Genomic DNA, 26,492 nt, shown 5'->3' with positions numbered 1-26,492 from the left:
AGTCTCACTAAATCTGGATGTGATGACATTAATAACAGTAATACAGATATTATTTTGGTAATATGTGTGCTCCCTGATGAAGAATTAGAGCTGTACCAATTTTTAACTTTAAAATATCTGTTTTTCAAATTAATCTTTAGTTTCGATCTTATAATATTGCTCCAGCATGATTTCTTTGGCAATGAATATGAAAATCTATTGTTAATGATACTGAGTTTGGCCAGAGACCCTAAATGATAATATTCAAGGTTTCCATGGCAAAGTGTTTCACTGAACCTTATCATGCTTTTTTCTTCTTCTTCTTCTTTTTTTTTTTTTTTTCTAATGAAGAAAGCCCTTACCTGTCAGTTTCCACATATGCAGTGGTTACTGCTGCTGTAAAAATTGCAGGTTTTTTCTGCCATCCACAGCAGGATGTCATGTTATATCCTGAGTGTAGAATACATTAATAAACACCATTGAATTAGAAATGGCATGTCTCTGTGAGGCAGAGACGTCTTGTGCTTTTTATGAAGATTGGAAAAATTGATTTAAAATGTCAGGGGCTTCATATCTATCTAGATCTGAGGCTTCATTCTTTAAACTTCCATTCTGCAGCAACCTGGACGCGTATCACTTTTGGACTCAAGATCCTTTGTGTACCTAAAATTCTGCTTTTGGCCAAGCTCTCTGGTATCTTAGCTTTCATGGTGCTGCATAGCTTGGCATCTGTTAAATATATAGAAAATCTTTTAGGCTTCGTTAAATAGATGTTCCTCAGTCTGTGTTAGCTGAGATGTGAGTGCCACTAAGTCAGCTGTTGTGTAGAACTGGTGAGGTTTCCCACATGGTGGCTGCAGAAGTGGGGATGCTGCTTCCCAGGACCTGCCGGTTCAGCCAGAGGGCAGGTACCCAGGCTGTGGGTGAGAGTTTCAAGGCACATTTCCTTTCTCTGGGCAACATGCAGTAACCCTAAATTCGTAGATTGCCTGGAGCTACAGGCACTACCAGCTTTCCTTTTTGAAAGTCCTTTCTGTACGATGTAGTCAAGAAACTGGAAGAATGAGGGAAAAAATGTGATTGTGACCTAGATTATACATGTGAAGTAGGGAAAACCTGTTTTTTTAATTTCTATGCCACTGAGAATTTCTGTATTTTTATCAAATGAGTATTCAATATTAAACATCTTGAAGCTACCCCCCTTTTGTCAGGGCATTGTTATTTCTCAGAAATGAGGGAGTTGTTCTTTTTCTTTGAAACAAACAAAGAAAACCTGGTTCACCATGCTCTGGGATGGCTAAAGGTTATGAATCCTAACTGGAAGGAGGTATCTTCTAGAATCTCAGGATACATTGTCTAGTCCTTACAAACTCTTCAGCCTTTCCTCTTGTCTGTCTGTAGTTACTGCTGCTCTAATTGCTGCCTAATGTGTGTCCCCTTTCTAAGCATTTAAATATTTTCTCTCTTTTTTTCAAATTATTCCAGAAGTCTAATTTAGGCTGTGGATTTTGCCACACAGGCAGATGCTAGTCTCCTGTAAATCTAGTTCTGAATCTTCACATATGTGTACTAACACATATGTACCCATTGCTATTTACCTATCTTAAACTAGGAGATACCTTGGTGACCCTATGTGGTGTTCCACCTTCTAATATGTGTATGCAAGTTGTGGATGCACTTAGAAGGTTGCCTTGGAGTCAGTGCCTCATGTGCGGGCTCTCATGTCCAGGAAATTCAGGACAGAATCTGGATCCTATGTGGCATGTCTTACTCGGGCGTACTCAGTAAAGGGAGCATTCTAGGTGTGTTCTGCATGCAAGATGACTCTTTTTTCGGGTCCTAGTGAATGTACATTGTTTAGGATTTCCAACCATCAAGCAGCCGTGTTAGAGCTACTACCTGCTTATGCTGCTGTGCTGCCCAGCATCTGGAAATTCCAAACAAATGGCAGAACTTGTCTTTTTTTTCCTTTTCTTTGTCTTGTATTATCTTGCCAGGATGCAATTTCTGTGTGGGGGCAAAAAAAGGGCTGTATATGGAGAAACCTGGACATCTGCCAGATTTCACTCAGATTATTGAGCTTCTCTGGGATGAAATGCAAAATAGAGTGCAACTATTAAGAGTTCCTTGTTTTAAACAGAAGCCATTTTTTCATTTCATAATTCTTGATGGTGTTTCTGTTGTCAAGATTAGATTCAGATGAAGAAGAGGTTATTAATTAGAGAAACTCACTCTGATGCCATTGCAAGTGGAACTAATTTCAGTACATAAAATGTTAACAGCTTTCAGATTTTTACATTTTATATACTACCAAGAATTCTGTTCAGTTGCTTTAAATCCTGTCACATTGCCACAATTAATTACTAGTATTTTTGTCTTGCAATTGAAGTGATTACAAGTGTATAATTTAGCTTCAGGCAGCTTTTAGCCAAAATATAATGCAATATCCAGCTGGTTTTCCCCTCACCTCACTCAAACACCAGAAAACATCTAGCTTTCCAGACTCATCTGGTGAAGCCAATAGCCATGGTGTCAGCAGATTGAAGCTCAAACAGAAGTACTGGTGTCCTGGTCCCTAGATCAGCATTTTCTGTACTTCTGGACTTGTAGATCACTATGGTTTTTACTAAGAAAGCATTGAAAACCCTTTGCCCCAGAATGTTTCAGTTCTGAGCATGATCTCTGTCTAAATGGACCTTCCCTTTCTTCTCCTTAGCTTTTTGACGCTAGAAAGACCCAAATCAATTGGTTCTGTTGTAAACTGCAGCAATGCGGCAATCTGAAAAAACAGAGTCCAAACTTGGATCTGGAGTACAACCACTAATGAGAGGGGAAAATGCATAATCTGTCTCTTCAAATATCTGTCACTGCAGAAAGCGTTTATAGGTTTACTTGTGATTCAATAGGTGATACGTTTTTCCCAGAGTCAGCACTGAACCTCCTGTATGTTATGTCAGGTGGTACTTAACTGCCTCTTTTAGATGAAGCATAAAAATGAGGCTTTGCCTTTAGAACCTTAATGAGTGCTGGGATTAGCGTTTTGGTTGTTACACCATAGCGCCTTCTCTCCCCGGAGAAGAGCTCAGGGAGGGTGGAAGGTGTCTGAGATGGTGTTTGGTACGTTGTCCTGTGTGAGCAGAGGGACAGCCGTGGCATCAAGAAATTGACAGGCTCTCCTGACAGTCCGTCCACTTCGGTGCCCTCGAAGACTGTGTGTTGTTCATACAGCTTCTGGGCCTAAGTTCTGGGATGATTCAGAGCAGGAGACTAATTTAGTTATTCTCAGAGGAACCTGTCTTTCTTCATTGACTACAGAGAGAATGTAGGATTACAAGCTTTTTGGGTATTGCACAGAGAAGGGAGATGACTTTTTTAATCAATATCTAAAATGTGTGAATTAAAATATTTTGCATTCATAGCTCCCACTGAATGTAGTAGAATTGTTTTGTTAGTGTTGGATGTTTAGCCTTTACAAGTACAGCTGGCATAATAGGGACACAGTAACTTTCCTACTTGGGTTGTAAATTGAATTACACCAGATCTTATCATTATAACGTTCTCAGAATGTCTGAGCCTTAGGCAGGTAAGCATGTTGTTTATTAAAAATAGTGGCAAAATATCTGTTAAGATAAAATAGTCCATGATGTACTAATGTGTTGCTAATTCTAGTAACCTAAAATATAGGTAATTTGGTGATGAAATGCTCTCTGAAAGTGGAAGGCATTAGAACAGATTTTTTTTTTCTTACTGTAAAACTTCACTAGATGTCAGTGTGGAAAGTATTTTTACTTAAATCCTATGTGAACTGTGGGATGAGAAGTGTTAGTTCCTTTAACACATGCAGATTTAGGATGGCAGTTATTAGAATTTTGTAGTTGGGGAGTTTCTCAATAATTTATTTGTAGAAATATAGTTGCAGAACAATGAGAGCAATTTTGATAATTTCACACTGAATTCTGAAAATTATTTCTGTTCATGTAGACATAAAAAAGTCAAAATTTGTTTCGGTACTTACAGAAAGTTTGGATATAAATCAAAATGATATTTTAAAACAATTAAAAACAATTTTCAGTGTTAAAAACCAGCAGATTTTTGGTTTTGTTTTAAATTGTTGATTTTCTTGAGTCAGTAAAAAATTCAATGTATATTTTCTTGCTGTTGGTTTGTGAAAACTGGACTTGTTTGTGTGAAGGTAGCAAGTATATTTTCACATGGCTCAAGACAGGGCTTAGGCATTAACTTACACACTTAGAAAATTTTAAAATGCGTATATAATTGTGTACATTTAAGTTTGGTTAAGGAAAACATTCTTAATCTGCAAGAGTGCTTGTGCAGTCTTTTAACTGTATTGGGTATTTATATAACATTTGAAGTATGACCTATGTCTTTTCCTATGTGAGAAGGTTGGTTGGGTTTTTCTGGGTTTGGGGTTTTTTTGTGTGTGGTTTTTTTTTTCCTCGTTGTTGTGGTGGTTGTTGTTGTTACATTGACGCCTCAGTGCTTTTATTGAAGCTTTAAGGTTTGGTCTCTGATGAGGAAGGTAGGCTTTTCCCTTTAAATGAATTCCTTTGTGTTTCTGAACTGAGACACCAAGCGAAAGATAGTGGTTTAGACATTGAATGGTGCCTTTGGTTTTGCTATGTTGTTAAAGTGCTACGAGGACTAGTTGAGTAGGACAAGCCTAATTGAGCAGTGAACATCTGAACACAGGTATTTCTGCTAAAGCACAGAACAACAGAGGACACCCTCTTCAGTCCTCTTCCGTCTGCTCGTACAGCAGTGACAAGATGATGAGGAGGGGAACACCAGCTGCTTACACGCTGGCTTAAACTGCCAGTTCTCATTTTCCCTCTTGAAGTTACTTGCTTTTAACAGAAACTTAAGTGACCTTTCTGTTTTTTGGAATACCACAAAGAGGTTGGTTCTGTCCAGAGTTAGGATAAGACTAAAAGAGTGATAAGGAAAAGCTTAAACTATATTTACACCTATTTTCCAGTTTTAACTTGCATAGTAGGAACATAGCCATTAAAAGCATTCTTTTAAAAATATGATAAAAAAATGTTCACTCTGCAGGGGTTGCATGGAAAAGTTGTATTTTATCTTTATTATTTCTCACTGTTAAGTATGTTCCATTTCGAGGCAAAAAGTTGTGGTTTTTTTCTTTCCTAAATACTGGCATCACAAACTCGCATTATGTGAGTCCTTATATATACCTTAGGAGTGCTTTCAGTAGCGTGTCCATTACTTTCAGAAAATTGGTGCAGATGAAACCAATTAACCCTATAATTTGGATACAGCAAATCATTCTTCAATAAATATTGAAGAACTCTTATTAGAGTTCCTTTTGTGTTTGTGCAACTTCTATTCAAAGTAAAAGCTTTTGCTTTTGCCACTGAAGAGCACATGATTCTGAATACAGGGGTTTGACATTTTTCATATTAGAATTGGACTTCTGCATACGTTGATTAATGCTGTACTAATAATAACTAAACAACATGGTGATGGGTTAACTGAAATATGCAGAAAACAGGTTTGAAAATGTAAATTTCAAATATATATAACAGCAGACACATGATAAGGAATTTTGAGAGGTTTGTTAAAACATTGTAAAGAGCTTGGGTGTAAATCAAGGTATGATGAAACTGATACTTAAGAGCTTAAAGTCTTTCAGTAGATTTCATTAATTTTTCATAAATTATACTCACGCATTGAGAAGAAAAGGAATTTTTAAAGTACTGTTTTATGTAACATTTCCTGTTTCTAAACTGGTACCTTAGGGATGTTCAATTTATGTCCTGTACTTCACAATGTTTAGGTGGCAGGACAAGTATAGCATTCTAAAGAGACTTTACAAGGGCACCTTGAGAAATTGTCTTTTAATGTTTTTAAAATAGGCAACTTATTCCTCTTGTAGTTTTCTCTGTCAATGTTTTGTGATGGCTGACGCAGCAAATTCTGCAACTCTTGTTCCAGGCTAAGAATCTTTTTTGGCCCACAGGAAAGAGTGTGCTGTTGCCTTACTTTGCACTCCTCTCTGTGATAAATCAATGCATGAAATAATCTGCTAGTAAGTCAGGCTGAACCACTTCTGCCTTTCTTGCGTAATTTACACCATGGATCTTCAGCATGTTCTGTCCATTTCACCTGGGAGGTCTTACACTTTGTTTCTTGTTGGGAAGAAAGTAAAAAGGAAATTTGTGAAAAACTTTGCATAATACTTAGCAAGTTCTTCCCTTTGTACTAGTGGGTTGCAGGGAAACCAAGATGTAGCAAAGTGCAGGAATGCCAGCTGTGAGATCCTGTATTGGAGAGCTCTGCCATTCTGACTTTGAGAGGTGAGGTTGGGTCTGTACTTAGAACTGTTTCATCTTTATGCATGCTGCAAAAATTGCTTTTCCTTGCAGGGACCTTACAAAAACACCAAGGGTCTTGCTGTTAGTTCTGGACTTGCATTTTGGTCTTCTATTGTTGTTGGGGTTTTTTTGGTGTTGTTGTGTTTGTTGTTTTTCTTTTTTTTTTTTTTGGGGGGGGGGGTGGTGTTTTGTTTGTTTGTTTTGTGTTTTGTTTTGTTTTTTTTTTCCTCTGGAACATTTTATTTTATACTGGAAGAAACAGTTTTTGCACTGGATTCCACTGTGAAATGAAAAATGAAATTTATGTTGGCATACTCATAGCCAAGGTTTAAGGCACTAATTTATGTTTTATAAATCAAATAAATAAACGTGCGTACAAATCACTGATTAAATGCTTGAGTACCTTCTTCTTGGAACTGAAAGCTACAGAACCCTTCTTAGTTTTGATGACCTTAAACATATCTAGATTTCTCATATATAAGTGCTTTCTGAAGTGTGGTATGGTTTGGTTGTCATATTAGCTTTTAACTTAACTGTGTTTCCCATGGCATTATCATGTGAAAATGTATGGTTCAGAGTTTGAGATTCTTTTGATCCATCTGGAAGCAAGTAGAATATTTGGATTTTGAGAGATCACTGGTGCACTATGTACTGTATCTTTGGGAACTGCTGCTGTAATAAGATTTTATTTTGTTCCTTTGGAAATGTCTGCATTGATTTCTGTCAGAGCCTGGGTGAAATATTTTTTTGTTTAACTGTCTGTATTCTATGCAGATCTTAGGAAAGAGTCAAAGAACACAAAGCCAGGTTTTGCATCTAATCTCAGTTGCCTCCTCAGTGTTCAGAAGTATTCCTGTCCAAGAATATGCAGTAGCCTTACAAAGTCTTTTTCATGTATTAAATATTATAAATAATGTAGTTAAAGGATGTCGTGAATGAAGTTGCGTGAAATGGTATGTTTTGCCTTGCCCTTCCCTGTTACCAAAGACTGTGTGCCAGAGAATTTGGCATAAGTACAACCTTTGTTGTACTTTACAACCTTTACAAGCTTGGTTCCTTTAATTCCTTAATTAGAGCAGCTCTCAGCTTGGCTCTTGTTTACACTGTTCTTCATGAGTCCTGGGATTTATCCTCTCTTGTTTACAGCTTCTCACTCTGCTCATAAACCACAATTTGGAATATATATGACAGAGACTTTTTTAACGATTTATGGGAGTCTTCTCAAGGAAGATTAGAGTTGACCGATCCACACAAGATTGCTGATTTTTGCATTTAGAACAGTTAGGCATATGATAAATGTTTTCAAATAAAATATTCTATTGGGAGAGCCAGAACTGGTGGCTCTGGTTTACTTTAAGTTTAAAAAGTGGGTGGTGAGAGCAAAATGAAGAATTTAATATAGGGAGTTGTTTTGTGCCCTCGGTGTTGTGGATCCTGGAGGACAATTTTGTCCCCTTGATTTATGCTGATGTGAGCAGATGAAAAAAAAAGCTTAATTCGTGTTCATTAAATCCAAGCCATCATCCTTCCCCATTTCAAAAGTAAAAGCTGAAATCTTTCTCAGGGGGATATTAATTTGTGGAGGATAAGGTAGAAAAGGATATTAATGTGTTAGTAAAAACAACAAACAAGTTTCAGGGTAGAAACATCTTCTTCCGCCATCTGGAAATGCTTCCTAGAGGGAAGGTTTTGTAATGCTTTGGCATACAACTGTTTGGTCACTACATGCCAGTCGCCGAACACAAGTGTCCAACTTACTACACTGACTTGTGTGAGAGGAGGCTGTTAAAAGTACAGTCCTCATGACACAGTTGTCTCCTGACAGTTTCCTTGTGTAGTAATTGAACTATTAATTTTAGGTGATATTTGAGACTTGGTTTGCACTAAAACCCATGGCCACAAATAGTAAGTGGTCAAATAAATAATAATGGCAATAGCTGAGAGACTGTTGTGGAAGTGGGCTATTTAAATTACAGGTAGAGGCATATGTGTGTTGTGGATGACTGGAATGCTACCCTGAAAATCAGAACCTGGATCAACCTCTCCTCTCTGAATGCTTAACAGAAGTGACACTGCTTTGTTTCATAGAATCATAGAATAGTTTGGGTTGGAAGGGACCCTCAAAGCTCATCCAGTCCAACCACCCAGCAATGAGCAGGGACATCTTCAACTAGATCAGGTTGCTCAGAGCCCTGTCCAGCCTGACGTTGAATATCTCCAGGGATGGGGCATCTACCACCTCTCTGGGCAACCTGTTCCCGTTTTTCACCACCCTCGTTGTAAAAATGTCTTCCTTTTATTTAGCCTAAATATACACTCTCCTAGTTTAAAACCCTTACTCCTTCTCCTATTGCAACAGGCTCTGCTGCAAAGTCTGTCCCCATCTTTCTTATAGGCCCCTTTTAAGTAATGAAAGGCCACAATAAGGTCTCCCTGGAGCCTTCTCCAGGCTGAACAACCCTGGCTCTCTCAGCCTGTCCTCACAGCAGAGCTGTTCCAGTCCTCTGGCCATCAAAAGGGGCTAGTGATGGTGTTAGGGAAAAGCTATCCTTTCCAGATCCTGGAGGTAAAGTTAGTGACATTAACAAATTTCACAATTGCTCTGTATCTTACTTGTTTCTGAACTGTGATCACTGAGGATCAGTGAAAAATTGTTCACTAGAGAATTTTTTTAGTAGCAGCATACTTCCTGCTTGACCAATCTGATCTCCTTCTATGACAAGGCATCCCACTTAGTGGATGAGGGAGAGGCTGTAGATGTTGTACATTTAGACTTCAGTAAAGCCTTTGACACCGTAACCCACAGCATTCTCCTGGAGAAGCTGGCAGCTCATGGCTGGATGGGTGTACTCTGCAATGGATAAAGAACTGGCTGGAGGGCTGGACCCAGAGAGCTGTGGTGAATGGAGCCAAATCCAGTTGCTGGCCGGTCACGAGTGATGTTCCCCAGGGCTCAGTACTGGGGCTAGTTCTGTTTATTATCTCTGTCAGTGATCTGGATGAGGGAATTGAGTGCACCCTCAGTAAGTTTGCAGATGACACGAAATGGGGCGGGAATGTTGATCTGCTGAAGGGTAGGAAGGCCATATAGAGGGATCTGGACTGGCTGGATCGTTGGGCTGAGGCCAGTTGCATGAGGTTCAACAAGGCCAAGTGCTGGATCCTGCACTTGGGTCACAACAACCCCAGGCAGCGCTACAGGCTCAGGGAAGAGTGGCTGGAAAGCTGCCTGGCAGAAAAGGATCTGGGAGTGTTGTTTGACAACCAGCTAAATATGAGCCAGCAGTGTGCCCAGGTGACCAAAAAGGCCAACAGCATCCTGGCTTGTATCAGGAATAGTGTGGCCAGCAGGACTAGAGAAGTGATTGTCCCCCCATACTTTGTGCTGGTGAGGCCCCATCTTCAATACTGTGTTCAGTTTTGGGCCCCTCGTGACAAAAAAAAAACAAAAACATTGAGGTGCTGGAGCAAGTTCAGAGGAGGGTGACAAAGCTGGTGAGGGGCCTGGAGCACAAGTCTGATGAGGAACGGCTGAGGGAACTGGGGCTGTTAAGCCTGGAGAAAAGGAGGCTGAGGGGAGACCTTATTGCTGTCTACAACTACCTGAAAGGAGGTTGTAGCATGGAGGGTGTTGGTCTCTTCTCCTGAGTAGCAAATGATGGGACAAGAGGAAATGGCCTCAAATTGTGCCAGGGGAGGTTTAGATTGGATATTGGGAAAAAGTTCCTCACGGAAGGGGTTGTCAGGCATTGGAACAGGCTGCCCAGGGAAGTGGTTGAGTCACCATCCCTGGAGGTGTTTAAAAGATGTATAGATGAGGTTCTTAGGTATGTGCTTAAGTGCCAGGGTGAGGTTAATGGTTGGACTCGAACACACGAGGTTGGAACACAAGAGGTTCCACTTAAATTTGAGAAGAAACTTCTTCTCAGTGAGGGTGACAGAGCACTGGAACAGGCTGCCCAGGGAGTTTGTGGAGTCTCCTTCTCAGGAGACATTCAAAACCCGCCTGGGCACCTTCCTGTGTAGCCTCATCTAAGTGTTCCTGCTCTGGCAGGGGGATTGGACTAGATGATCTTTTGAGGTCCCTTCCAAGCCCTAACATTCTGTGATTCTGTGATCTTCAGAGTCTTTTCCAACCAAAGTGATTCTATGATTTACGTTTATACGTAAATGATTACATTTTACGTTATATGATTACGTTTTACGTACCAGAAATATTTGTGTTACAATCAAAAATTTCCCTTTATTGAGTGTAGAGAGGCCGAGAGTTTGTTGCCATGCACTGCAGGAGTCCCTGGTTTGGTGGGGGCTGCAAGCACCAGGTATTCCTGCTTTGCTCTGAAGTGGTGCCCCTTGTCTGTTCCCTGAGATGGACCTTTTTGTGTGGCAGCCACATTTTTAAAGGTTTTTGGGTACTTACAGCCTCAAAAAGGTGCCTGCTAAGAGTTCTGAGAATATTTATGTGCTTAATCCCTATTACTTTTAGCCAGCTAAGAATTTTTTTTTTTTTTGAGTCTATAGCTTTGGGAACCTTTTGAAGTTAAAAAAGGGTAAATCTGAAGGAACAGTGGAGAGGAAAATGGGACAAACCTCTAATTTGAAAACTTTATTCTTAAACCTTTTTTGAGATTTGTCTGTGTACCTGCCCTTGCACTTCCAAATTGCTGTACTATTAAATAAGCCCATATAGTGCAAAATACTTTGAGAATCACAGAATGTTAGGGATTGGAAGGGACCTCGAAGGATCATCTAGTCCAATCCCCCTGCTGGAGCAGGAACGCCTAGGTGAGGTCGCACAGGAACATGTCCAGGCGGGTTTTGAATGTCTCCAGAGAAGGAGACTCCACAACCTCCCTGGGCAGCCTGTTCCAGTGTTCTGTCACCCTTACTGAGAAGAAGTTTCTTCTCGTATTTAAGTGGAACCTCTTGTGTTCCAGTTTGAACCCGTTAGTCCTTGTCCTGCTGTTTGTTGTTACCGAGAAGAGCCTGGCTCCATCCTCGTGACACTCACCCTTTACATATTTATAAACATTAACGAGGTCACCCCTCAGTCTCCTCTTCTCCAAGCTAGAGAGACCCAGCTCCCTCAGCCTTTCCTCATCAGGGAGATGCTCCACTCCCTTAACCATCTTTGTGGCTCTGCCCTGGACTCTCTCCAGCAGTTTCCTGTCCTTCTGGAACTGAGGGGCCCAGAACTGGACACAATATTCCAGATGTGGTCTCACCAGGGAAGAATAGAGGGGAAGGAGAACCTCTCTCGACCTACTAACCACCCCCCTTCTAATACACCCCAGGATGCCATTGGCCTTCCTGGCCACAAGGGCCCAGTGCTGGCTCATGGTCATCCTGCTGTCCACCAGGACCCCCAGGTCCCTTTCCCTTGCGCTGCTCTCTAACAGGTCGTTCCCCAACTTACACTGGAACCTGGGGTTGTTCCTGCCCAGATGCAAGACTCTACACTTGCCTTTGTTATATTTCATTAATTTTTTTCCCCGCCCAACTCTCCATCCTGTCCAGGTCTCGCTGGATGGCAGCACAGCCTTCTGGTGTGTCAGCCACTCCTCCCAGCTTGGTGTCATCAGCAAACTTGCTGACAGTGCACTCTGGTCGCTCATCCAAGTAATTGATGAATATATTGAATAGAACTGGAATGTTTCATTCATTTTTGCTACAAGCGCTACATAGGAAAACAAACAAACAAACAAAACCAAAACAAAGATAAAAGGCAAACAACAGCAAAACCCACACCCCAGGAAAAATATATAGTAAAGCCTTGACAAATGATAATTGCAGTATTGGTTTCGAAGCCTTGCATACAGCATCTCACGAAAACTGTCTGAATACTTGCATTATGTATTTTGATAGATTTTCAGTAATGATTTAATGTGAAGTTATGCTGTAACTGTAAGTCCACACATCTTTGAATTCCATATTTGAAGGCAAAGCTTGAATATAAATGGATCTTAAAGGAGCATCTGAGATCTTGCCTGACAAGAAGGTGGCCTCTAGTGTAAAGGGATATTTTCTGTTCCTTCCTGCTTCCTAAATAATGGTGCAGAGGACATTGCCAGGCTGCTATGGCACTTGGACTTTGTCTGTTGCCCTCATCGTAGTTACTAATAGGGATTTGTATTCAAAATTTAGCTGATGATTCATTTGCTAGTACATAGCTGAATACTTCTAGCTCATTTGGCAGTAAGTGTGTTGGCATAGCGGGCATCATGGAAGCAAAATGTGTGTGTTTGTGTTTGAATCTTCCAGCAGATGTGTGATACAAAGGAGCTACCGCTTTGGCATGAACACTTTCCTAGCTCTGCCCACATTCTAAGCATTCCTTGGTTGTGATCTGTGATTGCAGCTCATATTTATGTTCATCTGCCTTTTCAGAATGAAAATAGCACCATTCTGTTTTTCTTTCTTTGTTCTTTTCCTGTTGTAAAGACAGTGCAGCATGGTACAAACACTGTGAAAACAGAACTTTATAATATACTTTTTCCCAACTGCCATATTGGTTCTGAAAACAATTTGTAACCCATCTGTCTCCATTTGGCACCTGAAAAGCAGGGGTTTGCAATCAAGGCTTTAGAACGTGCATATGACTCAATTTCTGTGTGAGGTTGAGTATTAATACGTTTAAATTATTGTACATGGGTAACTATGTAGGGAATGAAAAAGTAAAGATAAGAGGAAATATATACTTGCTCCCTTTTTTGTGTGTGGAACTTCAAGCAAAATTACTTGTTCTGCAGAGTGGACTTCAAGTCTTCATGTGCCTGTGTGTTAAATATTAAGAGCTTGCCGAGTTGTGTGTATAGTTTGCCCTCAAAACACAGTATAACTACTCTTTTTTTGTGAGTTGATTTGCTGAATAAAATTCCTGCTTCTAAAGAAGCAGCAGTTTCTCTTCATTGCTCATTTACAGGATAACTTTTTGTTCTGAGAAATTTCAACTCACGTCCTTAATTTCTTTGTTTTTGTCAATATTACAGCTACAGAATCAAACAGTTGTGAGTATTGGGATGCTGTGTCCCAGTTCTACCTGGTCTTCTCCCTTTGTGTGAGCAGGGAAGAGTGAGGACACAAGGAAGTCTGAGAACAGAAGGGCCTGGAAGGGAGTAGAAGCGGCATTAACTTCACTGCTTGTTTCCCTTTGCCTTACACAAATGTGGCCATGCAAGCACCACACATCAAACAAACACACAAAAAATTGCGAAAATAAAACTTGATAATGGGGATATTGAGTTGTCTTTGTAAGTTAAATTCTGGCTGTGATTAATTAAGTGAAAATGCTGCTCCAATCATGTTATCTCATGAAGGGAAAACATAGGAGGATATAAAACTCGCTTGCTTCTTTACTTGCTGGAGCATTTATTTCCCCTTGTCCATATGTGTATTGTGAGAACACCAAGCATAACAAATAGTGTTTGCTTTTAGTTTTGAATACAGTAGGGTCCACGATCACTCTTATCTCTGTGAAAGCGAGCTCCAAAGCCTGTCTGACTGCCCAAAGAGTTTGCAGTTCTGGCCGTGTGATGGATGGGTTCGTTGTTCTAATGAAGCATGGCTGTTGTTGGAGGTCATGGTCACAGGAGAGAGGCAATCCATCTTTAATGAGGGGCAGTTCTGTGGAGGCCTTGAATGCCAAGGCAGAGACGCAGCATTTCATTTTTTATTTGATGTCGAGGGCCAGTGCAGAGACACTACCTTGTTTTACAAGGTGTTTTTTTTTTTTAATTAAAAAGAAGGTGGGAGCTGTATCCTGTAAAGACTTTAACCATTTTAGATGTTTTGGCTTAGCTCCCAAGTGTTATGAGTCTGGAAGTTGCAAATAAATGCATGTATTTCTATGGCCAGATCTCTGATCAGATAAGAAAATAGAACCTCTGGCCATGCACAGATGGTGTTAAACTTGCCAGTCTGAGCATCCTTAGGAACTGAGGTCTCACAGGCTGCGTACTAACTAGCAAGCAGTGTCTGTAACCGAGGGGAACATTATGGCCTAGGGAAATTCTTCAGAGCAATCCCCATCAGTACAGATAGTAGGTGTGTATTTTTAGTACCTCTGAGGTTCAGGAGCTTGCATTGGGGCGAAATATGAAGGTGGATCTTGTCAACAACCAGGCAAATTCGATAATATTTATTCCCTGCTTTTTCTTTTCCAGACTGTCTATAGACATTTGAGGTTGATTGTGGCAAAGAAAACTGAGCCCTTTCCATTGAGATCAAGAAGAAGCAAATTAAGAATAACAACGTTTTTTCGCTGAACTAATCATAGTTGGACTAGCGTGCCAGGGATGTAGAACTAACCACATTACCAGTCTCCTAACACATCTGGTTTGTTGAACACTGGTTGTGTTTAAGGTCTAAAATTGAGAATGTTTTCTCATGGTAGATTTATTTGATATTTTAATTGATTAGCCTAAAGACTACATCTGAATACTGCATATGTGGCTTATATCTGTTTGAGGAGAACATAAAATGGTTTCTCTAAGCATGAAGAATGCTAATTATCTTTTTCCCTTTTGCTTCTACTCCTAAGCCTGTGGGAGACAGATGTTACTTAGTAAAGGGAGGGATAAACATAACTGCTTCTGGGCGCAGAAGCTGTTAAAATGTGGAATGCATCTGCTGTGTTTCATTGACATGTCTGTTCTTAGATTTGTTCTTTGAACAAACTTCTCTGAAAGTTGGCAGGAATCTCCAGCACTATCAGTACAGAATCAAAACGAGGAAAGAGCTGTGTGTTCACCAGAAAATGGGAAGTTTTAACTCATGCTTATACTTTGAAAGCCAGAATATATTTTATACTTATGTAGTGAACACAACTTTCAGGAGTAAAATATGTAGTGTGATCGCAATTTTCTCTTTCTTGGTCTTTCTTGTTTCATTTGTTCAAGGCTTTGTTTAGTTTGACAGTTTCAAACAAAAGTTACAGATTCAAGTATCTAAGGTAATGCAAGGGCAGAGCTACTTACAAATGTGCTTCCTTTTTGATTTGAAAAGTTTGGCTGTTGACTGGTCTCTTTTCAGCCCAATTCTTGTACTGTGTTCATCATCCTGGTATCTGAACAAACAACACATAAACTCATTTAGAGGAGAGGAGGGTTTGCATGTACCAATATTTAGTTTATTTGGGGTTAGGATTTATTTTAAAAAATTCTTAAAAGCAAACATTTTTACTGTATTTTTGTTTATCTTGCAGGTTGATCCAGCTTTGAAAGAAAAATTAAAACAGAACACTGTAACACTGGAATCTGAATATGAGGTAAAATAAATTTGTTGCTTGGGGCTCATAACCTTGGCTACCCTTGATTACCCTGGCCGCTAGTGGGTTGTATCTGTCCCTAACTAAAATTAGATCAGCCATCTGCCTTTGACTCACTGATGTCCAATAAAACCAAGGTTTTATGTAAAGAAAGGTTTTTGAACATGCAGTGCCTCTTTCTTAACACAGCTTTACTTTGATGTCCAGGTGCCAAGTACAGTGGTACAAATAAATTCCACTATTTCTGTGGTTAACCTACTCTATAAATGTAGAGCTGATGTTGGCCTTAGATGGAATGTGTATACGTGTATGTCAAGAATTCCACTGCATGAGTATTTATGATCTTTAGACCAAATTACAGAACAATGTGCTTGACATGCTTTCTGTTATTTCCTGCTTCTGAAACTTATGTGTATCTTTCAAACAACTGCTATTCCTTTTTCACTATTCAAAAAATTTTAGAGAGAAATATTTCACTCTTTCCTTAACAATGCATTTTCTTCAAATATTACTGAGCTCCGAAATGGCTGTTTTGGCCAGTTTAATATCCAGAGTTTCATAAATCTTCAGGCCTGCAAAAAGCTGTGTTAGGAAAACTGGAAAAAGCCTCCCCTCATGTCTGGAAACAAAGATAAAGGCTATATAAAATAATTTTTAATGTTTTAAAATTATTTGGAACAAATGTCCAGCTAACACTTTATCTGTCTCCATGGTCTTTATGCTGAACACAGGTTTTCTTTTTCTTCCCATAACGCATTCTCGTCATAAGCCTTTGAAGAGCAAGATTGCACCCATAGCTCTCATACTTAGGTGTCCAAATGGGAGTACATGGTCTTGCTAATAAAACCTTTCTGTTATATTACTCTTTTATGATTTGTCTGAAATAAAAAGAAAGCTTATCTTTTGTATTTTCACAAGCCCAGTTTCACAGAACATCTGCCTGCCTGTCAGGTTTGTGACAGTGTTTTATCAGTGTTGCAAACAGTTTTGGGGCCATCCACCTTCTACAAAGATCTGTGTTTTATGGTGTAGGGAATAAAAAGATTTGATCCCTGAGTACATAGGGAAAGCTCCAATGGAAACTCAAAACATAAAACACTATTAAGTTCTGATTGCCTCTGGGATTATTGTGTCTCACTTTTCATAGAATATACTGTAAGGCTGCACTGATTTATTTATGTGGAAGAACCACAAGCAGTAAGAAGAACCACATCATCTCTCTATTTAACTCACTACCTAGCCTCAAAATCAGCTGATATGTATTCAGATGATCCTTGCTTTCTCTCCAGAAGATAAGTAAATAGTTGAAGGATAATATTTAAATGGTCATAATTGCATTAGCTTTATGGATACATCAATGGTAATAAAAAGCAACCAACATAACGATGTATCACAAGCCTAGTTGGATAATGAGGCTGCTTCCTGATGGACAGAAGTGACAGAAGCAATCTTATTTTTTGCTTAATCTAACCTGCAGAGAATTTCCAGGCTGAAATACTTCCGAAGTAGTGTTTGGGTCTCATAGAGGGCAGACAAGTTCAGCAAAATAAATGGATTTGCCTTCTCACGTAATGAAAATGAATTCAGATTATTGTTTTGAGCTCTAATCTCAATGTATACTTTACGATAGGCACCAACTTGCAAGCACTGAGTATATTATAATTTCTTGCTTCAGCGAAACTTGTGGAACTACCAGCAGTCATGCACATACTTTGCAGGCTCCACACTGTGTGACAGTTTTAGTCAACGTTGCCTCTGTATTCTGGTCGACAAAATCTGCCCAGTCACTGAGTTACAGCTGTCATTTAAAAGACTAGTTTTCTGTGGGCCCTATGTGTTTCAGGTTGGGTGGGTTGATTATTTGGTTGGGCTTTTTTTCCCCCTTTCTTTATTTTTTGACTTGTCCAAAATATAGCTTTTTAAGAACATCTTCTAATTCTCTATATAGGTCACATTAGAGGATTACACTGGTGGCTGTTACTGAATATGGTATGATAAGAGATCAAGGGTAGTTTTAAAAAAAGTAAAGCCTTATTTTACATTATTATTCGCATTATATCTGCAGCTCTTGCTGAGGATACCAAACCAGCCCTTTTGAAGCATGCTTGCCTGATGCATGCAAATGTCCATCGGCCCTCCCTAAGACTTTTTAAAATATCATATTGTCCTTACAGAGATGTACATATTGAATACATACTGAATTATTTTAGAATGTCATAATTTCTGCTGTAAGTATACACCTTTGTGGGCATATTGATAAAGACATTTCAGATATTTTAAACACGTTGAAGTCTGCATTTTGTCTCCAGTGTGGTGGTGAAAAAAAGTTGTAATCACAGATTTGATCCATTTACTGTGAGGAAACTAAAATACATTTTCTCATCTTCTAATTTACTGAATTAAATCTTCTCAAACTATAGAAAATTTACTTCATTTCATATAGGAGTATTTCTGGACAGGATACTATTTTGAGAAAGAAAGAATTTGCATGTGTAATTCATACTGCATTTCTTATATCTCAGATCTGTTAATAATGCCATTTATCTTGTGCCTTGGGATGTGCCAGAGAAGCGAGCTATCTTTGCACGTGTTCTCCGTTGTTTATGTATTCCTCTCGCACGCATTTATGTCCTCATATGGCCAATTAGTCTTTGCTGCTCCCCTTTACCTAATAAATCACAGCTCTATCCACTACTGACACTGGTACTAATGTGAATGTAGTTCTGCTGCTGAGCTGGGCCTTGTAGAACATACTGTAAAAAACGTCAAGTGTTTGACCTGTGACAAAAGCCTAGAGTATTTTATTTGAAAGCACAGAAGTATTGTTTGAAAGAGGGGAATAAAAAAACTGGTCACTGTGATGAGTGAAAAACATCCCTGTGGATGTTCAACAATGACAGTACATTCCTTTTCACTAATTTAAATGCAATCTCAAAATAACATTCCTTATTCTAGCACTCAGTTTCTGTAGTTTGTGAAATTAATGGTCTAGTACACACTAAAAATTCTGGCCTCATTCAGTTACATCAGACTCCAAAATAAAGAATTGTTGTTTAGGGTTTTTGAAGGAAATAAAAACATCTTTAGGAAGGATTTATTAACATTTTACAATAGAAAAATGAGTCTGAATCAACTATGTGATGTCTAGTGGGAACCAATGGCAATTGATGGCAGAGGGAAGAATATCACAATAAATAAAAAATGTGAAGGATTGCTATGGAAACAGTAAATGAGAAGTTGTAAAGCAGAGAAGATTGATAAAAGATGGTAAGGACATCAGAGAGTTGTCTGATGCTGTGGCACAAAGAGCTAATTCAGTCTTTATGAATATAAACAGGAATGGTAGATGGCAGGAATGGGTGATTTTATTTCAGAGAGTGGCACTGATGAGGCTGATACTGAAATACTGGATCTACTTCTGGTGTCCACATTTTGAACAGGACTTTAAAAATGGGATAGGTTGCAGAATAGGCTGAATAAATTAACTCAGGGCTCCAGAAAATGCCTGAGAAGAAACTTAAAGATTTAAATCTTTATAATGGTGCTGAAAAGAATGTCAGTTATATAGGAATACTTTCGTAAGAAGAAACTGCTAGCTAGTGAGGATTTTTTTAATATTATTGCAGCAAAGATACTAAAATTAGAAGTCCATTATTAATAGACAGGAGCATCATTTGAACACAGAAGCAAGAAAAATAGGTTCTCTGTCTTTCAGGATATTAAAAATGTAAAACTTCTAAAAGTTTTCCTTAAACTGGTTGCAAGCTATTGGACATAGTATGGCATATATGCTGGTCTGCGAATAGTCAGTCTAGAGACCACTGCTTTCTTGACTTAAAGTTTATGAATATTGAGCAGGTTTTGCGCCTCATAATTTGATAAGTCACTAAAGATCAATGTTAGCTCTGGACAAAAGTTGTATGAGTGTTTGTCCTGAGAATTACAGCAAAAGTATTGTAACTGCAGTATTAAAATGTTTATTCATGACAGTTCAAAAACTAAAAGCAGGTATATGGAGAGGTGGCTTGGAATATAACCTGTATATTTACTATCTGAAGAGCAGAAGAGTTTGAATAAGCTCTTTTAAAAAGATTTAAACCACTTAATAATAATTTGACTTAACTTTGGGGATTGTAGTGCTGACAGAATGGATGAAACTTTTTTTTTCAGGAAGGAACAGTGTAGTAACATAGCAATTTATAGTATTAAATAGATGTGTCAAAGTGTGTGGACATGGAGGACTGCTCTAGAAGGAAGATAATTCCTGAATGCCGGTGGTTGAAATCTACAAGTATCTTGTTGCTGCCGTTATCAGTACCAGAGGATTTTGTTGTTAAGAACGAACACATTGGCATATTGAGTTGGGTAACTTCAGTGTCTAGGAAGATACTAGTGGCTAAATAGCTTGATGTTTGAGAGATGACAAAAATGTTAGGGAAAAAAAAATCCCTCCTTAGTGACTGTTGTGGCATTAAATGAGGTTGAGGTATTGTTCTTTCTCCCTTTAATCACTCCATCTTTGCCATGCTTTCTTCTTTGTCAATGCATTGTCCAGCCTAGACATTAGATTCTGACTGTCCTCCAGGTTGTGTCTGGGATGAGTGGAGTTTCTTGCATTTTGGTTTATTCACGTGTAAAATGGTATGGAGAGTTTTTATTTCACTGTGAGTCCTCATCATTAATGTTTTGTAGAGAAAGACAAAGTGGTGTTAGTTTATCATTAGTGGAAACTGCTGTGGGAAAGGTTTGTGGTTAGAATAGTTTGTGCTAGGCATTTTATTCTGAGTGTATGTGCAGTCCACAGACAGGCTATGGTTTGCTCCTTTTCTTCTTGACATCTTAAAAGTCTTGTGTGCCATAGTTCAAAACATTATCAGAGCAACACAAGAAGGTGGGATTTGGTGATAGGTATGACACAGGAAGAGTTCTGGTAGAAAAGCCTTCTTGCAGGAAGAAAGACACTTAACCTCCACAGGAATGTCAACAGGGTATGACTTTTTACTGGTCTTATTTCAGGAATTCATCTCTGTTAAATAGTCCTGTAAATTCTTTCTTGGTCATGTTTATAACATACCTCTTTGCACAGGATTTTCCGTAACCATGAGCTGTTTCTTTTATGTGTGTTGCATTTGCAGTTTTCTTATCCGATAAGAAATCTTCCCATAAGAAACCACCTTCTTATGAAGGTATTTATATATAACTAACATTCTTTTCAGTACCTTTAAAATATCTAAATCTTTAAGTTTCTTTAAAGGCATGTTCTCAAGCCCTAAGTTAATATATCCAGCCTGTTCTGCAGCCTGCCCCATTTTTAAATCCCTGTTCAAAATGTGGACACCAGAAGTAGATCCAAAAATCTATGATTTCTTATAATTGGAAAACAAAGTAGGACAGTTAACAGTGCAATCATACAGCAAATGTGATCGGACATACAAATGCCTGTTATAAATAATCTCTTCTCCTCACCCTTTCTCCTCTCTCCAAAACAGAATCCTTTGTACCTGCTTGTGTGCCCTGAACACTTTGGGTTTTTTTTTAATCTCAGAGGAATCAAGCAACTCTTACCATGTTATGGCCAACACCGTGTGTTGTCTCAGTCACAAAAAAGAAGTTTAAGTGGGGAAAGTGGCATTCATGCAGCATGGCTGAATTCTTTTATTTGTTGTCCTGAGGGATGCTGCTAGCTTCTACCCGGCATTTTCTTGTGCAGCCGACTAGGTGGAAATGTTAAGCACTTCTGTCATACTAATGGGCCCCCAGTGGGGAATTGCTAGATCTTTGGTATGAAATACCTCTGAAGTAACTTTAGTATAGCATATGGGAATTCAGCTACACAGTTGTATACATTCTTCCCATTGACTGCCTCTAAAGAAGATATAGCAAAATGGGTAGTTTTGAAGGAAGATCTTGTCTCAGCAACCAGGCACAGTGATTTTTTGCAAGAATATCCTCCTTTTTGTTTTGCCTAGCTTTTTGGTTGTTTTCCTTTTTTTTTTTTTTTTTTTTTTTGGGCGGGGGGGAAGGGGGGAGGGTGGGTAATGGTTTTATAAACATTATCTGGAATATTCTGTGACTGCCAGTGTACTTCCAGATGATGCCAACATGGACACTCAGGCTAAATTTTAAATCCTTTAAAAGGTTGTGATATTAATAAAATTCTCGCATGTTCTTTGCTTCTCAAATTATTGTTACCCATCTTTATTTAAAGCTCAGACTATACTGTACAAATGTACTCTGCAGCAGTAAGTTACTGTCAGAGAGTCGGTCACTGTCCTAAGAGACTTACTGGTCAAACAGAAAAATGAGATGTGAGATGATGGTGAAGACTGACCATGGAGTTTGCATACTTTTTATCTAAAAAATGAAACTTTAAAAAATTGAATAGGGAAGTTCTCTCTTTCAACCCCTGACTTAATCGTGCATCTGGTGCGACTTGAGTTTTGCCCAGTTATAGCTGGGAGCTGTCACTGAGAATTTCAGAGGCTGGGGGAAATGCTGTTGGCAATTCACTGTGTAATACTCCATCTTGTTCATGGCATCTACCCAGCAAGTCATTGGAGTCCCACTGTGCCATCTTACAGCTCTAACATTAAATACCCTCCAATCACGGAAAGACCCCAGAACTTACCTTCTAAAACTTCCACGTAATTATTGTAAAAAAATTAGATAGATGCCTTGAGCCTTCTCATATAGAAGTCTTTCTGATTTGATTTTGAAGACCTGTTGGTTCTGGTAGAATGAAATGTAGATTTATTTACAAGTTATTTGTGTACTGCACATCCAGGAGTATTGCTGAGGAGTAGCTATACTGTCACTGGCAATATAGTGGGGGGCTAACACCCATATTGCTGTTGTTATCAAACAGATGGGAGATGTTAGCCGCAGAGAAGAAACAGGAGGAATTTTTTTCCTATGTGAATTTTGCCCAGCAGCACAAATTGAACAGTAGCCATTGATGTAACTGAAAAAACTATTTATGGCTGAAAGGACCATGTTAACATTTAGCCAAAACCATAGTTTCTACACAGAGAAAAGCATTCTGTTTCAGCATATAAATGGTCAAGCAAGTTCTGGAAAAGAGATAAGTAGAAAATCAGCAGGAAGGTGTAGATAAGAAACAAAAGTCCTAAACTACACCAGCCCTGTGTGAATGTTACCTGAACTAACTGAGGCCAGGATAGAGGAGCAGCATGTGAGAGATTTAAGTCACCAATTCAGAAAGGTGAACTACTTAGTAAAAAAAATTGTCCGCACTTTCAAGTATTCCTAGGCCTAGCAAGATGTTTGAAATACACTGTCTCTGCCAGGAGGCTTTTGTGGGCTCCAGACAGGGACGTGCTGTGGAAATGCATTTGCTCTTCCTACCAGCCACAGAACTGTCATTTTTTGCTCTTGCTGCTCTCCTGCATTGCAGAAGATCACATATCTCCTTTAGCCAAGCTCACCTTTATATAGTTGAAAAAGATCCTACAGGCATCCCAGAAGTCTGTCCCTGGCCGCTCCTCTAGAGGATTGTGCTGCAGTAACTAGGACATAACCTTTACAAAGTTTAATATGATACAAAGTTGGCGAGATCAAGGACTCGAAGTTGCGAAATTCCTTGGTTCTATTAACTTGGCTAGGTCTCCCACGCTGTGAGTTCAGAGAGAAAACTTAATAAGCAGCATTTTTCTTTCTGCTGCACATTAACTATAGCTTGATAAAACTTCGTATACAGGGGAAATGAAAACTACTATAAACATACTTCATTGCTTAGCTAAAAGTGGAATTTGCTGAATTTTGAATGGTTGATCTTGAAGGTGTACTATTGTACTCATGCTATTCTTTATGTTGGATGATTTGGAGTTTCATTTTTGCTCAAGAAAAGATAAATTGAAAGTAAATAACCCATGCATGAGTTCTCTTGGCTTTAGCCATAGAGCTTGTGAGTAGGTTGGACTGAGAAGTTCATCTTGGGTGATCTGCATATGTAGTGCATAAATGGCACTGGGTTATCCTCTGAGATTTAGTGTGGTTTTTAAGACATTCTTCATTTTAAGAGGGGAAACTGCTTGTCAGTTAGGAGGAAATCATGGCAAACCCTAATTCCTAGATGGAAGTCTATTTGCCTAGTATTATTTTCTATTATTTTAAAAATTCAAGGCTGTGTAATCATGTAGTTTTAACCAAGTGCTATGATTATTTGTTTTACTGAGTAGTGTATATCACTGTAGCATCTTCACACAAAACCATGAGAGGTCTCTACAAACATTAATTAAGCCCTGTGACATCTCTGAGATGGAGGCAAATTCTGTTCTCATTCTTCAAAGTGGCAAAACAATGCACCGACATGTAGGTGGTGCGGTTCCTTGGTACACATCTTCTACAACATAGTCAAAGATGTTTCTGTTCTCTCTCCACCCAATTATTCCTTCAGCTCTGCTGGTTCAAGTGTTTGCGTAGTCTTATGCATATGTAGGGTTCATTCATAAATTGTATGTATTTGTTTTTCCAGTCCGCTTCATTTTTCTGATTGGGGCACAGCCCCACATAGTATTGAACTGGCATAGTTAAAGGGAAAATAACCTATGGGGAAAGAGTCTCTTAAACCAGTTCACCATCGGTTAATTGCTTGTGCCATAGATGAATGGTATTTGAACCCACTGAAGTAAGCAAAAAAAATTCTCTGTTGGTTTCATCATCATGGGTTTTGCCAATCTTCAGCAAAGCCAAAAAGAGAAGCAGCTCTCTGGGTGCTTACATGCAAAGGAACCCCCCATTTCTTCCCTTAAAAAAAAGCCTTATCTAGCCGTAGCACGCTGCTTGCTGCCTTGCTTGTATACACATTCTCTAGTTGGAAAAAACACTTTCTAATGTGAAGATTAAATCACTAATCATGGGCTGTTAAATCACAGATTATTAAATCACTAATAACAGATATTAAATTATGTTACAATATAAACAAAGTAAGTACCACTAAGTTGATATTAAGAAAATGAGATACCAGAAGGTGGTTCTTGGAAAGAGTTGTAAAAAAAACGAGGCCATATCAGTGTGATGACAAAGTTAAGATTTTCAGTCATGCACAAGGCAGCATATTGAGTGTTAGCTTTAATTCTGTACCCCTGCTTCTATACGTCATCATAGTGTTCCTCCATATATTTTTTAATGGTCTTCAGGTTGGTTTGACATCCTTACAAACCCAGACTGGTTTAATGCATTTCTTTCACTGCATCTTTTGGCCATGAGGATGTTCTTCTGTGGCTCATCTTTTATTTGCAAATGGGTTTGCTTACTATAATGATCGGAAATAATTGTCTCTCTGAATTAGAGCAATTTCTTTCTGTGGCGCTCATCTCAGAATGTATTGCATCGAGCTGTAAAGTAAACAGGAGTTTTTTTTACCCCTCCTTTCACTTGTGGGAAACAGAGACTAAAGCCAAACATTTTTTTGCAAGTGATCACAATGCATTAGGTCAACCTGAGCACCAATAACTCTAAAATGAATTTCTGCAGATTTCAGTTTATTAATTGTGGCATGAAGACTATCCCGCAAGAGTAAAATTCAAACTATTTTTAAAATTTTATTTTGTTTTAAGGCTGACAGAGGATTATGACTTTTACTTAATTTCAAGCTAGACATTTGAACCAGCAATTACAAAGTGAAAGTCTACTTACATGCTGCTTTTTTGTTTGGTTTGGTTGGGGTTTTTTTTGTCCTTTTTTTTTTTTTTTTTTTTTTTTTTCCCACTGTGCCTGTCTGTATAGCTGTGTCTTGGTTTTTGGAGGTGTGGGGTTTGTTTTGTTTTTTTCTCGAATTTACAGCTTTTGTCAGTCCCGTACTTCTAAGAGGCAGTTTAGCTGATTTAGGAAGTGAATCAGTAGATCTAATGGACTACAGTGATCTTACTTTAAACAGCTAATTTTCAATATCCTTTGGGCTATTTGAGACAAGCAGGAAAAGCAATGCTGGTCTGATCCAATTACATTTCATTGTACTCTTCCAATGACTGACTATTTAGTACATTTGAACTGGGAGAAAAATCATTTTGATTTTTAGACTGCCAGTGTATGTGGATTTCAATTTAGTAAAAGCTAGAAGTGATTTACCATCTTTATGTGATGCCTCCATGAAGTTAGGTGGGCAGAGTCCAGGTGGCTAAAAAGAAAATTAAAAAAAAAGAAATAAGATGTGAAAAAGACCCAGCCAGTTAGAATGGAAGAGGTTAAGTTCATCTGAGGGCAGAACTAGCTGCTTACCTAAATTCTCACTGTGCAGCTCAGGCAACCTGAAGGAGCTGTGCAACTTCGCAGCTTGTGCTGCACCTAATCAATGGAAGGACTCTCAGTTTGGTCTTATTCTCAGTCCTAAGATTAATTTAAAATGTAGCTACATGCGTGTCTGGGCTTACATCTAATGTAGCCGTTTGTTCTGGGGTGATACTGTTGTAAGAATTTACATGTCTGTGATCAAGCGAAAAGGTTTTGTTTAGTTGTAGGTGAGTTATTGTCATGGTTTAACCCTGGCCAACAACTCCCCCTGGTGGGAGGGGGGACACACTCAAAAGAGTAAAAGTGAGAAAACTCGTGAGTCGAGATAAAGACAGTTCAATAGGTAAAGCAAAAGCTGTGCACGCAAGCAAAGCAAAACAAAGGATTCATTCACTACTTCCCATCAGCAAGCAGGTGTTCAGGCATCTCCAGGAAAGCTGAGCTCCATCACACCTAATGGTTACTTGGGAAGACAAACACCATCACTCCAAATGTCCCCCACTTCCTTCTTCTCCCATAATGTGCATCGAGCATGATGTCATATGGCGTGGGGTATCCCTTTGGTCAGTTGTGGTCAGCTGTCCCAGCTGTGTCCTCGCCTAGCTTCTTCTGCACCCAGAGCCTACTCACTGGTGTGAGCAGCA

The 26,492-nt window shown here is 39.0% G+C and overlaps 1 protein-coding gene across 3 annotated transcripts in view; it reads left to right on the top strand.

The window, feature by feature from the left end:
* COX16 (cytochrome c oxidase assembly factor COX16) overlaps window positions 1–26,492 on the top strand; it is a 53,308-nt gene that overhangs the window by 22,365 nt on the left and 4,451 nt on the right. For all 3 annotated transcript variants that reach the window (XM_082058426.1, XM_082058427.1, XM_082058428.1), the window contains one exon: window positions 15,535–15,597. In XM_082058426.1, the coding sequence (XP_081914552.1) occupies window positions 15,535–15,597 (63 nt within the window). The remainder of the gene's footprint in view (window positions 1–15,534; window positions 15,598–26,492) is intronic.

Source organism: Streptopelia decaocto (assembly GCF_964273445.1).
Source record: "Streptopelia decaocto genome assembly, chromosome: 7".
NCBI lineage: Eukaryota > Metazoa > Chordata > Aves > Columbiformes > Columbidae > Streptopelia > Streptopelia decaocto.
This window is presented reverse-complemented; position numbering and strand designations above follow the sequence as displayed.